Genomic DNA, 12,832 nt, shown 5'->3' with positions numbered 1-12,832 from the left:
GTTGCATCTGAAGGAATGGGAGCGCGATGAAGCCGGCCTTGACTGGCTTCCCCAACAGCTGTGCAGACTAGTCGCGAATGCCCGATTTGCGACCAGCACGGGGTCGGTTTATCGCAGTCGATCATATCAAGGATTTTGGCTGATCGGTGTACGATGTGGACGGGATATCTGCGGGTTTGGTCGTAGCTAAGTGCTGCGGAAGCAGAGACCGCAGAAGTAGCAGCAACCAAAGCAGGACCATCAAATCAACCCAGGTCGAAGAAGACAGGACGGAGTGTTCGAGCAGTTGACTAGCAAATTTAAAGAAGGAGAAACACTGTAAATGATAGAAGGTCGTTAGCGATCGGGCATTACCTTGGCATGTTTGATCCCCTCTATTTACTGGTGCGATTGTAGTTAAAGATGCAGATAGTGAGTGGGTGGTGGGGCAGATACTTCATAGCACACAAGATTAGTGATGAAAATGTTGTACAGCACATTGACCTGCGTAACAAGTGCATCAATCGCTGTTGCCACGCCGGGCTGGACCCCTGTGCATAGCCAATGACGCCCTCCGACTCCTACTCGGTTTAAGTTCCATGTGGTCTAAATTTTAGAATTTGAGCATCAACCAGCGCGCTCATTTCTCTGCGCAACGCTCACCGCGTCTAACAATCATGCCCTCCGCAGCCCCCCATACCCTTCTTCAACATGCAATCAAACCCATCGAGCGACCTATCGGTTATGTCTGGCGAGGGCTGATCGCGGCATCGTACCCCTTGCGGGGCATCTACTACTTCCTACGTCATCCGGCCTACTATCCGCTCTTCCTCAGTCGACTGCTGCCGCTCTCCATCATGTCGCTGCTAGTGTACACGATTCTTTTCACATTCACATTTTTACCGCAGTACGCATTCCTCGTGATATTCCACGGCTGGGGCGCCTGGGTCAACGCCGTGTTCCTCGTCCTGGGGGAGGGCTTGGTCATCATCCAGGGATTGTTCGAGGGGTTCTTCGTCGACGAGTGTCGCGTGGATGTATTCGATGTAAGCACAACAGCCGCACCTATCAGATCCAGACCTCAACTACAGCGAACTAACCCAAACCTCAGGCTACCCTCCTCGACAAGAACCTCGCCGACCTCGTCGCCTCGCACCGCATCCTCTACCCCTCGGCCCCAACCTCCGTTAAGAAACTTGGCAAGCCCACCACAGCCGCCGTCTACCAGCCTTGGAGCCTCATCCAAATCATCGAGCTCATCGTCTTCCTGCCGCTCAACCTGATCCCCTACGTCGGCACGCCTGCCTTCATCATCATCACGGGCGCGCGCCTTGGCACATTCGCACACTACCGCTGGTTCAAGTTGCGGGGGCTGGATAAGAAGGAGCTGAAGCGCGAGATTAAGAGTCGGGCTTGGGAGTACACTTGGTTTGGCACTGTGGCCATGCTGTTGCAACTCGTGCCTATATTGTCGTTCTTCTTCTTGTTGACTTCGACGACGGGGGCGGCGCTTTGGGCGGCCAGGTTGGAGGACGAGATGAGGAAGCCGTCTGCTTCCGGGCCGACAACAGCTGCGGATGACGGGGCGGCTGCGCAGTACTCTACACCGGTGGTGATAGAAGAGGATCATCCTGATTCGCCACCGCCGCCTTATACTGACAACCCTGTATGAAGTTGAAGTTGCTTCGAGTTCTTAAATATCAATGAGATCATGTTCAAAGGATTGTCCCCCAAACTGTCAAATCACTATATGCACATGTGCGTCCCTAATCATCTATGATGGGAGCATCACTCATCCAAGGAATCCACGTCATGGGATCTCGCATCGCCCTAGAGGCTCCAATTACCCTTCCAAGATCGACCAATGAGACAGTATTAGTGTTTGTCTTCTGAGGCTCGGAAGAAGTGTTGTCTGGCATGAGATAAACTCTTCAGTCTCGTCCAAAAGCAATGCACTACACCCCTATATCAACGTGGCCGCCCATCACTTTTGCAGATTTCTTCTGTTCAAGCGGACATATGCGCAATATGCTATTCGCCGTTTACCAACGATCTAATCATCGCAAATCATGAATAATAGAGACTCGTATGAGAGTAGCTCGCTAGACTCGATGTAAGCGTTACATGGACACCATTGCACAGCAGGCAGCTTGAGGGGGACCCTTAAGCTTCATGCTCCTCTGGTGCTGGTCGCACGATTGATGCATGGAACGTATAGGCAAGGGGTATGTGGCCTCCACATATGAACATACTTCTATGTCGCCGCTTGATTCAAGACACTCGGTGACGGAAGCCATACGACTTCTTCGATAATACCACAATTTCACGCTTCTCTTCCGAATTCCCTGCCGATTGTATGAACGGATGCAATTCTCAAGTTGACGGGTCAATGTAGGTACAAAACTTATCCATTCCAAAAGTAGTGACCCGATAGATTGATACTCTATCAAACACCATACCTGTATGTTCGCTCGCAGCATCATATTTACATATAGCCATAGCCATCCCCCACTCTCATTTCTTCCCCTCATATCTTCAACGCCCATCCACCCTCTGTCCTCCTCTGCCTCACTACCCTCGCGGCCGAAATACACCCCATTCCCACCAAGACCGAGCACCCGGTAAACACCTGCGCACCCCTATACCCGCCCCCCTCAGCGGTAATAATGGCCCCGGCAATCGGATTCCCCGTCAAAACGGCAAAACTCACAATCGTAAACACCATGCCCATCCTCGTACCCTGCTTCCTCAAATCCGTCGTCAGACTACTTAACCCCGCAGGAAAAAGACTCTGCATACTCCCCGCGGCGATGCCGTATATCACAGACCAGGCGTAGAGCTGTGTGGGGGTTTCAACGGCCATCCAGGAGAGAAGGGCGATGCCGCAGATTAAACAGGTGGGGATCATCATGTTTAGGGGACCCGTGCGGTCGGAGAAGTAGTTGGGGAGGAGACGGCCGATGACGCCTATGCCGTTCATGAGGAGGAGCAGGTTAAGACTGTCTGTGTAGGTGAGGGGCGGGGAGATGGCGGTGCGGCTGAAGGAGGCGATGTAGAAGAACGCGAAGTAGATGCTCCAGAAATTCTGCGTTTTCTGTTAGTCATGATGGTATTTCCTTTCCGGGAGAATCATGGACGATTATTAGCTCGGGGGTTTTGCCCTGGGCAGAGAGAGAAAAAAGGGGGACCGAGAAGCACGACATACGAAGAACATGCCCACGGCATAAAAGGTATACTCTAACTCCTTGAACGCCCCCCATTCCACCAGACTCCCCGTCGTGCGGGGTGGTAAACGGGACCTCATAAAAAAATTGGCAAACACCATCGTAGTCAATGACACGAACCCCATCGCCCTAACCGCCCAACCAAGTCCCACCGTAGGCAACAACTGCCTCGCCATAGCCGGAAAAACCAAGCCCCCTGTGACGGACCCACTCGCCGCAATGCCAATAGCCAACGACCTCTTCTTGTGAAAATATGTCGACACGGTCGATATCGCGGGGGTGAAAACACACCCACTCCCCAGACCCATGCAGAGCCCTTGCGACAGGATGAGCTGCCAGTACTGCGTCGCGGCGGACGTGGTGAATATGCCAATGGTAATGAGCACCGTCCCCAGCATCAGGACGGGGCGGAATAAACCCCCGTCGGTGAGACGTCCGGTGAACGTGCCAACGAAGAAAGTCAGCCAGATCTGCAGCGAGCCGATCCACGAGATGTCCGAGGGGGGGCGGTCCAGGACGGTGGCATAGTAGGACTGAAAGATGCCGAACGAGTTTATGAAGCCCCATGTGTTCATGATGACAAAATGGGTGCAGAGACCTGGGTCACTTTCATTAGTAAGGGTGCTCAGATTGACTGGCTCAGAAGTGCGAACAGGCTAGCCAGGCTTCATGACCACCGTCCGGAGGCGGCCCGGGATTCGAGCTCGATTTCGTTGATATCCTACTCAGCACCCGGCTCACTGCCCTCGATGGCCCTTCCACATCAGTGCTCAAAACCGGCTCCGGCGGTGTTGTCCATTGCTCTTCGCCATCTACAGGGCTATTCTCGGTGGGTTTTTCCCCCTCGTCATCCCCCGGTGGAGCATCTTGGTCCACGTCCGCGAAGGCAGCCTGCTGCTCCAGATCCGGCGGCACCCCCCCCTCTGCAGACGTTGAAGACGTTGAGGACAGCATGCTGATGTGGCCCAATCGGAATATACCAAACGACCGAGAAGCTAGCGCAGCCACAGAACTCTGCAGCTTCGTTGGAGGACCTAGCTGGCAACCAGTTTAAGAAAAGAAACGAGATGTCAGAACAGTTTTCACGTTTCCATCAAGTCGCACTGGAACATCCAGGAAAGCAGCCGAGGATATGGGGCAGCCGGGAATAAACCATTGTTGCATTTTCTCCACTGTTCCCCAGATCTAGGCCATGGGTGGCTTTTCCACACGCATTTGTCATGCGAGGCACATTGGGTAATAGAAAGGCCGCCTGCAAGTCTTTTACACTAAGCAGGGGCTGCGCATCGGGATCTGTCTGGTCAATGCAGATACCTGACAGTGAAGGTGGGTTAAGGTACTGGCCATAAAGCGGGGTTGGGTCAGCGGCCTTCATCCTCAATATGTTGGTGCTTGTTGGGAATAGAATTGGTCAGTTTCAACTGTGGCTGCGATATAGCCCTTAGCCGTTCTCGGAGACCCGAGGCAGAACTGTTATCTCGAGCATCCATCCAACACACCGGTGCGCAATCCTGGTATCCTGTCCTGTGACTAGTGCTGCGACAAACTTCATCGTAATGCAGTTAAAAAAGCGAAGTTAATCTAGTCGAGGCCGCACTATAATTTAGGCTATTTGTACAAGACATTAATCGATCTGTCGGAATCCAAGTACTAGGGGCTGAGGCCACAACTTCCCACAATATCTCGATTACTCTAAGGCGTTTTATGTGCAAAGAGCCATTGATAATATGCTAATAATACGGGTGAGTATATTACAGTACTGGTCCTTAAGGAATCTAAGATAGATGGGAGCGTCCGAGACTCGTTTTGTGTCTGTGGATACGCAGGTTGGTCGGATGTGTCCTCTGTATCGGTGATGGGATGACTCTCAGAGTAAGGCCTCTGACTCTGAGATTTGAGACAAAGATGTCACTAGCACTAGGTCAGTCTGATCAGAACGAAGTAAAACCTTCTGTAGTTGACAAGGCTAAGGTGAGGGCAAATTGATTCTAGAAAAGCTCTGTCTGGATGTATGTGAGAATGAATCGAAGCCGAGTGATTGACTGAGAAAAGAAGATGATGATCGATGACAGCTGTCGCTGCATGCCTCCTTGAAAAAAAGTCCCCCAGTGTAGTGGGGCCAGGCCGGACGTCAGGAAAATAGGTGACGGGGGCCAGGGAGGACTCCCCTGTCTTCCACACTTCTTAAGGGACACGGAGATGACAGACGATTTTCAACAACTCATCATCTTTTTTTTATCATCTTATTCAATCAACTTGACTTTTGTTTTCGATTCTAGTTAGCGAGCTCTTCAATTATGCTGTTCATTCCTACGTGCACTTATACACTACTTTCGAAATCCTATTATTCTGCCCTCATCCTAGCCTTGATAATGACAGAGGATTGTATCTTGCTCTGATCAGAGAAATCTAGTGCTAGTGAGAGCTTCAATTCCACTTCCAGAGCCAGACGTCTTGTTCTGAGAATCATTCCGACGAGAGTCTCAGAGGCACATCCGACCAACAGATGGGATCTGTTGGTACTGGAGCCGTCTGTTCAGTGTGTTAGGTGGTAGGTATATCCTACTGACCGCCTGACCCCGTTTCACCAGTCGCTTTCACCTTATTACATTGAAGTTGTAGATAACCCGTACCTAGGTTAAACCACGGTCAACTAAACCTAAAGTAGGCAGGAATAGCTCGATTACTTACTATTTACCTGGCTATTCAAGACAAGATCAATACATAATTTACTTTATTTCATTACAAGTTATCCGCTATAAAATAGTGAAAGACCTCTCATTTAATTACTTTTACGGGCTTCTAGCTAGTTATTAGTACTTAAATAATGACGACGGGCAGTGAAACCACCCGCAGGTTTAAGGTGTGAAGATGATGGCAACGAATAACAAGATCCTCAACAAGACCTTACTATCCGGGAGGTGGAAAGAAATAACAAGATCAAGAGCTCCTTGCCCTGATCGTAACGACAAGTACCTCAACAGGTACTAACAACTGTAGCCTCAGCAGGCTAGGGAAGAAAAGGAACCTCAACAGGCCCTTGAACAGTCACCTCAACAGGTGAAAGATGGGAACAATGGCCTCAACAGGCACAATCAGATCTATAGGGGAACTGTCAGATAAGACACCTGGTTCCTAGGTTCAGAAATAATATGGCACTAGAGAAGACTAGTGTCACTTGAAGTTCAGACGGCGAAATGAACCCCTCTTCCCGAAAGTAACTCCAAAGTTACGGTCCACTTAGGGGTCAGACACCTGAACAATGCACCTCCGACATTTCCGAAAGAATCCATAAAAGGCAGAGCAACGGGAGTTCGCGAGAATAGAACACAGACAAGAACACACCTCATTCATAATACAATCTTATGCACTTCTGACTACTCGATTGGACACACGTGATATTTGACAGGAACAGAAAGTACCTCAACAGGTACGTCAGACATTGAATGCCTGTCCAAGTAAAGAGAAATTGGTTCAGATTACTGTGGAAAAGGCCGCTTGAATTTCTATCTTTTTCTCAAGAGAGTGACTATGTACATAAGGTCTTAAATGACCTTCAAGAACGCGCTTACATAACTCGTCTGAAACCGGAAAAAACGAAAACGAGCACCCAAAAACCCTAACCCCACGTCAATAATCAGGAATTTAACAACTCTATAAACTTTAGATCGATACAGAGTATAAAATCACGTTAATAAATATAAGTTAAAGAGAAATAGGAGATAATTTAACTATAAAAATAGAGCTTTAAATCGTGCTTAGTAGCTTAAGGTACATTTTCTGTTTGCGTCGGCTGGGTTATTTAAGCATTTTGTTTTAGTGTGACCGTAGAAGCTAGCATGTTGGTCCATGCTATAACGGCATTCAAATGCCGTTGCGGTCCGATACCGCTGTGGCTAATGACAGTTCACGCTAACTCTCCGCTTTCACCTGCTTAGAAAGGGTAATACCACCCGAGGTACACAGGCAGTAACTATCAATTCGTCCATTCACAGCATAGTCCACCTCCAGGTATGGAAGATTCCCAACACAGCATAGCCTCTTCCACTTGCCCTTGAAGCCATGGTTGAATCGGTCAACCACTAATTCAAATCCCTTTGAGTCCCTCTGACATTCACATTTGGCAGGCCGAACAGCATTGAGATTAATAAACATGGTGTCGGCTGGTGTAGTTGGTCACTTCGCTGGTAGGTAAGTCCCGATTTGAGCCTCGCCCACTTGGGTCGGTGATGAGTCGCGGGTTCGAATCCCGCAGCTGACACACAAGGGGGTTTAGTCAACCCTTACGGCGCGCTGCCCACCTTGTTGACTTCGCCTACCTAGCGATAATAGGGAGATTGGTGCAGTTTAGGATTACGAGCATCCTAGCCAGTCGACCGTCAAGCACTACGTCGGCGGAATATAACTCGACAGCCGGTCCAGAATTCGAATCGTTAATCCGACCCCTTATCGGACCCCCTCTCGCCGCGATTCTTGCGAGCGTCTAGACCACGTTACGGTCTATCCACTTGAGCGTATGGTTGAGATGTATACGCTCGACGAGAACCCCAATTAGCAGATACTACGACTTGTCGCGACAAAAAAAATAGTCGAGCATCTTCTGCACATCAGCAGCATCCCACCCCTGAGGACGAATTTAAGTGCCACGTTACCACACTTATCGGTAGTTCAGGCAGGGGTTGTAGCACAGACTTAGGGAGGGACAGGAGGTTTAGTAGTCGTTTGGCTACAAGTTTACCTGTATAACCGCCCGACGCGGCTTAAGGGCCCGCTATATCATCTATAGCCCCTTAAGGAAGTACTTGTAGAGGTACCGAGGGTTAACACCTACGGCGTATTTAATATTATTTTTAATAAACATGGTTGAATTGCGCCATCTAGTTGGTCTAAGTACCTACAGCGAAGCTAAGGTTCGTTCAAAATTGCCTGGATGTCCTGTTCCATCTCCTTTGCCCGGTTCCCACCGAACGCATTATGACATAGACTGGGCCACAGTGTGGTGTTTTATCAGGATGTTACTTACATGTTGAACAAAATCTTTGGTGACAGCAAATAGAGCAAAGTGTTTGAACAGGAACCGCACCACCTCGCACCAGTGGTTGGAGATTTGAAGTTCAGATAAACCCAAATCGTCTCCACGTCGACTTCCTGCCGGCAGTGATCCAGTCTCGCTTTCGAATAGTGTCCCGAACCTTTGATCGGCAAAGTGCATTCTCGCAGCTATTGTCAGACCATCCAAGACGGATATCGTCTGTCCACCAGGCTCGGTTCTCTTCGCCCACCTTGGCCGTGATGACAACTGATGTCAGGCTTTCGAAGCCATCCACAGAGATGGTCTTGAGCTTGCAGTCATTTGCAGACGCACATGGAGGCACCTTGACCGTCTGGGTGTGGACCTCCTCGTCGGCCTTAGTCTTCTGGTTCATTCGAAGGCCAGTGAACGTGAAGACGCAGTCTTCGTCTTTCGAGTTACATCCGAGCCTGGTTCCGTAGAAGTTGAAAAGAAAGCAAGATTGGTTTTCATCAGCACTGACGCTGATTTTTCCAGGAGTAGCAGATATGCCATTCACCGGAGTGGTTGGCAGCTCAGGCGGCACAAACTGAAGCATCAGCTTTCCAGAAGATGGTAGGAAGGGATCCTTCGGAGGGGCGACAACTTTGAATTCATCTGAGAAGTAGAATCGATGATATGGGCTGAACATGACCGTTGGCTCCACGTCGCTCTCATTTGAACCAGGGCTGACAATGAGCGGTAGTAGATCATCGAGCTGGAAAAGTCAGTTGTGAACACCTTGAGGTAGTTGTGGGATGGCAACTTACGTTGAAAGTGAAGTCACCCTTGTCGGCAGGGTTGCCGCAGTCAGTTGTACTTGAGGTGTCCTGTGCGGTTGCCGAAGCGGAACCAGGGGCGGAAGAACCTCCAACCATGGTGGCTAGAATTGATGGTACTGGAGATGAAGTTGGCTTAAATGGAAGTGGTGCGCCGCCTCCATCTTCAGGGTGCGCCTTTGGGGCTGGAGTTGCGGTCAATGAAATCGTAGATGAGGATCCGCTGATGTCGACACACCATGAGATTGTCGTTGTGGCAATGACAGTGGTTCGGAGTGATGCACAGCTCTGAGAACTAGGAGGGACTGGCGGGGAAGAGACCAATGGCGCAGACGACGACACAGGTGGTGTCGACGCAGGCGGTGATCCACTGGCGGACACACCTGTACCGCCAGTCGTTTGAACCGGACTGATTGAAGAGATCAGAGTCGACGAGTTGGCTAGCGGAGGAGTAGGTATAGTAGAAGGTACTACAGAGGAGTTTGCCACCGATGACGCTGGAATCGGCGCTGCCGAAGAATTGGCTGGCGGAGGAGTGGCCACCACGGAGGAATTTGCTACGGATGAGATTGGAACAGGCGCCGCCGAAGATGGCATGTTCGTGGACAAAGCCTCGGAAAAGGTCGTTTGCATGGGTGCCGTCAGAGATGCTCCAGATGGAACTGGAACAGTGCTGTTCGGGCCTGGGGTCGAGACGATGGTGCTTGAGAACAGGGTTGTCGATCCAGGAGTGAAAGTTGGTACAGCAGTGTAAGTGCCAGTTCCAACAGGGCCTTGACTGCCCGTTGCAGTTCCATTCCATCCACTCGTCGGAGTGGTTGGCAGAGGCAGTTGGGTGGAAGTGCCAGTGGCTGGTTCAACGCCAGAGACCTGAGTTCCGGGCTCTTCGGTGCAAGTTGATGAACCAATCCCGGAGTTAGAAACTCGAGTCCCTGATCCTTCAGTGCACAATGTAGAAGCATTGGCTGGTACTGGAGATGCCATGGTGACCGTCTGAAGTGTGAAAGGTGGGCTGCTTAAAGAGATGGTCGAGGAAACGGACGAAGTGCCCTGTCCTCCTTGCGCGCCTCCATATCCACCTGTCGGGCTTGTGCCTTCAGGTATGGTCACAATTCCAGAGTTGCTAGGACTGCGAGAGGGGAGCGGTGTCACAGTGAGAGAGGAGCCATCAGGCCCGTTTGTTCCAGATCCCGAAGCCGTGGCAGTGAATGAAGGACCTTGACCGCCTGGTCCGCCTGGTACAGATCCAGATACCGTTGCGGTGCCCGAAGGGCCTCCTTGACTACCTGGAACGCCTGATCCAGGACCAGAAACTGTGACAGTAGGCGAAGGGCCGCCTTGGCCGCTAGGTCCCACCGGTATACTCCTCGAAGCAGTGACAGTCTGGAATGATTGACTCCAACCGTAGCCACCGGGTGCGCTCGTGCCGGGGAAAGAGCTCACACCTGATCCTCCTGGGCCACCAGGAGTAGGGCTGGTGGCAGTGACGTTGGGAAGAGGAGAACTTCCTTGGCCACCTGGACCGCCTGGGCCTCCCGACGGTTGAGTGGAAACGGTGGTGACGTTTCCGGAGACGGTGTTTCCGCCAGTGACGGTAGGGAGGGGGGAAGTACCTTGGCCGCCCGGACCGCCTGGAACACCAGATGCGGGAATGGTGGCGGTGGAAGGAGGGGAACTGTCTGTGCCACCTGGACCACCTGGGCCACCAGATGATGGTGCAGGAACGGTGACAGTGGGAAACGGGGAACTGCCTCCATTTCCTCCCGATGTTGGCTCACTGATAGTGAAAAATGGACCCGAAGTCGAGGCTGGCAAAGTCGGCGAGACAGCTGAATTTTCTTCTGGGCATGACGTTGAATCTTGGCCGGAACCGCCAGTCCCTCCAGGGCTTCCAGAAGAACCACTTGACAAAGTGACAGTGACTACAGGTGTTCCTCGACCAGAGCCACTAGGGCCCCCTGGACCACTAGGACCAACTGGAGATCCGCTAGGAAGAGTGAAAGTGATCATAGGTGTTCCTTGACCAGAAACGCCGGGGCCGCCAGGTGATCCACTGGGAAGGGTGACCGTGACTAGAGTAGGCGTTCCTTGGCCAGATCCGGCAGGGCCACCGGGGCTTCCAGGAGATCCACTTGACCAAGTGCCGGTGACTGCAGGAGGTGTTCCTTGACCATAGCCACTAGGGACGCCTGAAGATCCGCTGGGCAGAGTGACAGTGACCATTGAAGGTGTTCTTTGGCCAGACCCACTGGCGCTGCCAGGGCCGCCTGGAGATCCACTGGCCGGAGTGACGGTGACAACTGAAGGGGTTCCTTGAGCAGAGCTGCTGGGCCCACCCGGACCGCCTGGAGAACCACTGGGAAGTGTGACAGTGATCGCTGAGGGTGGACCTTGGCCAGAGCCACTGGGGCTGCCGGGACCTCCAGGAGTCATGCTGGAAAGAGTCAGAGTAACTACGGGAGGTGGTATTCCTTGGCCAGGTACGCTGGGGAGAGTGACAGTGACCACAGATGTTCCTTCACCCGAGCCGCTGGGGCTACCAGGACCTCCGGGAGAACCACTAGGAAGTGTGACAGTAATCGCTGGGGGTGTTCCTTGACCAGAACCACTGGGGCCACCAGGACCTCCAGGAGAACCACTAGGAAGTGTGACAGTAATCGCTGGGGGTGTTCCTTGACCAGAACCACTGGGGCCACCAGGACCTCCAGGAGAACCACTAGGAAGTGTGACAGTAATCGCTGGGGGTGTTCCTTGACCAGAACCACTGGGGCCACCAGGACCTCCAGGAGGACCACTAGGAAGTGTGACAGTAATCGCTGGGGGTGTTCCTTGACCAGAACCACTGGGGCCACCAGGACCTCCCGGAGAACCACTAGGAAGTGTGACAGTAATCGCTGGGGGTGTTCCTTGACCAGAACCACTGGGGCCACCAGGACCTCCAGGAGGACCACTAGGAAGTGTGACAGTAATCGCTGGGGGTGTTCCTTGACCAGAACCACTGGGGCCACCAGGAATACCAGGAGATCCGCTGGGGCTACCAGGGCCTCCGGGAGAACCACTAGGAAGTGTGACAGTAATCGCTGGGGGTGTTCCTTGACCAGAGCCACTAGGGCCGCCAGGACCTCCCGGAGAACCACTGGGGAGTGTGACAGTCGCAGCGGGTGGCGTTTCTTGCCCATAACTATCAGGCCCTCCAGGAGAGCCACTTGGGATTGTAGCTGTGAAAGCAGGAGGTGTTCCTTGGCCAGAGCCGCCAGGACCGCCAGTTGATTCACTGGGGACGGTGACGGTGAGGACAGTGGGTGTTCCTTGCCCAGAACCGCCAGGGCCGCCAGGTGATCCACTGGGAAGGGTGATAGTAACTAGAGTAGGAGTTCCTTGGCTAGAGCCGCCAGGACTGCCAGGAGGTCCACCGTTGGAAGTGGCAGTGGCTGCAACAGATGTTCCTGGACCAGATCCGCCGGGGCTACCAGGTGGTCCGCTAGGAAGAGTGACAGTGATCACAGGAGGTGTTACTTGACCGGAACCGCCGGGGCCGCCAGGTGATCCACTGGGAAGGGTGACCGTGACTAGAGTAGGCGTTCCTTGGCCAGATCCGCCAGGGCCACCGGAGCCACCGGGACCGCCTGGAGAACCACTGGGAAGTGTGACAGTGATCGCTGAGGGTGGACCTTGGCCAGAGCCACTGGGGATGCCGGGACCTCCAGGAGTCATGCTGGAAAGAGTCAGCGTAACCACGGGTGGTATTCCTTGGCCAGATACGCTGGGGAGAGTGACAGTGATCACAGGAGGTGTTCCTT

The 12,832-nt window shown here is 52.4% G+C and overlaps 2 protein-coding genes across 2 annotated transcripts; one reads left to right on the top strand and one right to left on the bottom strand.

Moving 5' to 3' along the window:
* The first annotated feature begins 485 nt into the window (after nt 1-485).
* On the top strand, nt 486-2,061 carry BCR38DRAFT_442906 (uncharacterized protein). Its single transcript, XM_040860843.1, has 2 exons — nt 486-1,025; nt 1,091-2,061. The coding sequence occupies exons 1-2, from the start codon at nt 657-659 to the stop codon at nt 1,649-1,651; spliced, it is 930 nt and encodes a 309-aa protein (XP_040713142.1). The 5' UTR covers nt 486-656; the 3' UTR covers nt 1,652-2,061.
* A 372-nt stretch (nt 2,062-2,433) lies between these two features.
* BCR38DRAFT_442902 (major facilitator superfamily domain-containing protein) lies at nt 2,434-4,570 on the bottom strand. Its single transcript, XM_040860842.1, has 3 exons — nt 3,857-4,570; nt 3,185-3,801; nt 2,434-3,064 (listed from the first exon to the last, which is right to left on the bottom strand). Exons 1-3 carry the CDS (start codon nt 4,155-4,157, stop codon nt 2,507-2,509), a joined length of 1,476 nt encoding a protein of 491 aa, XP_040713141.1. The 5' UTR covers nt 4,158-4,570; the 3' UTR covers nt 2,434-2,506.
* Nucleotides 4,571-12,832: the final 8,262 nt, after the last annotated feature.

This window comes from Pseudomassariella vexata (genome assembly GCF_002105095.1).
Source record: "Pseudomassariella vexata strain CBS 129021 chromosome Unknown BCR38scaffold_11, whole genome shotgun sequence".
Lineage (NCBI taxonomy): Eukaryota > Fungi > Ascomycota > Sordariomycetes > Amphisphaeriales > Pseudomassariaceae > Pseudomassariella > Pseudomassariella vexata.
This window is presented reverse-complemented; position numbering and strand designations above follow the sequence as displayed.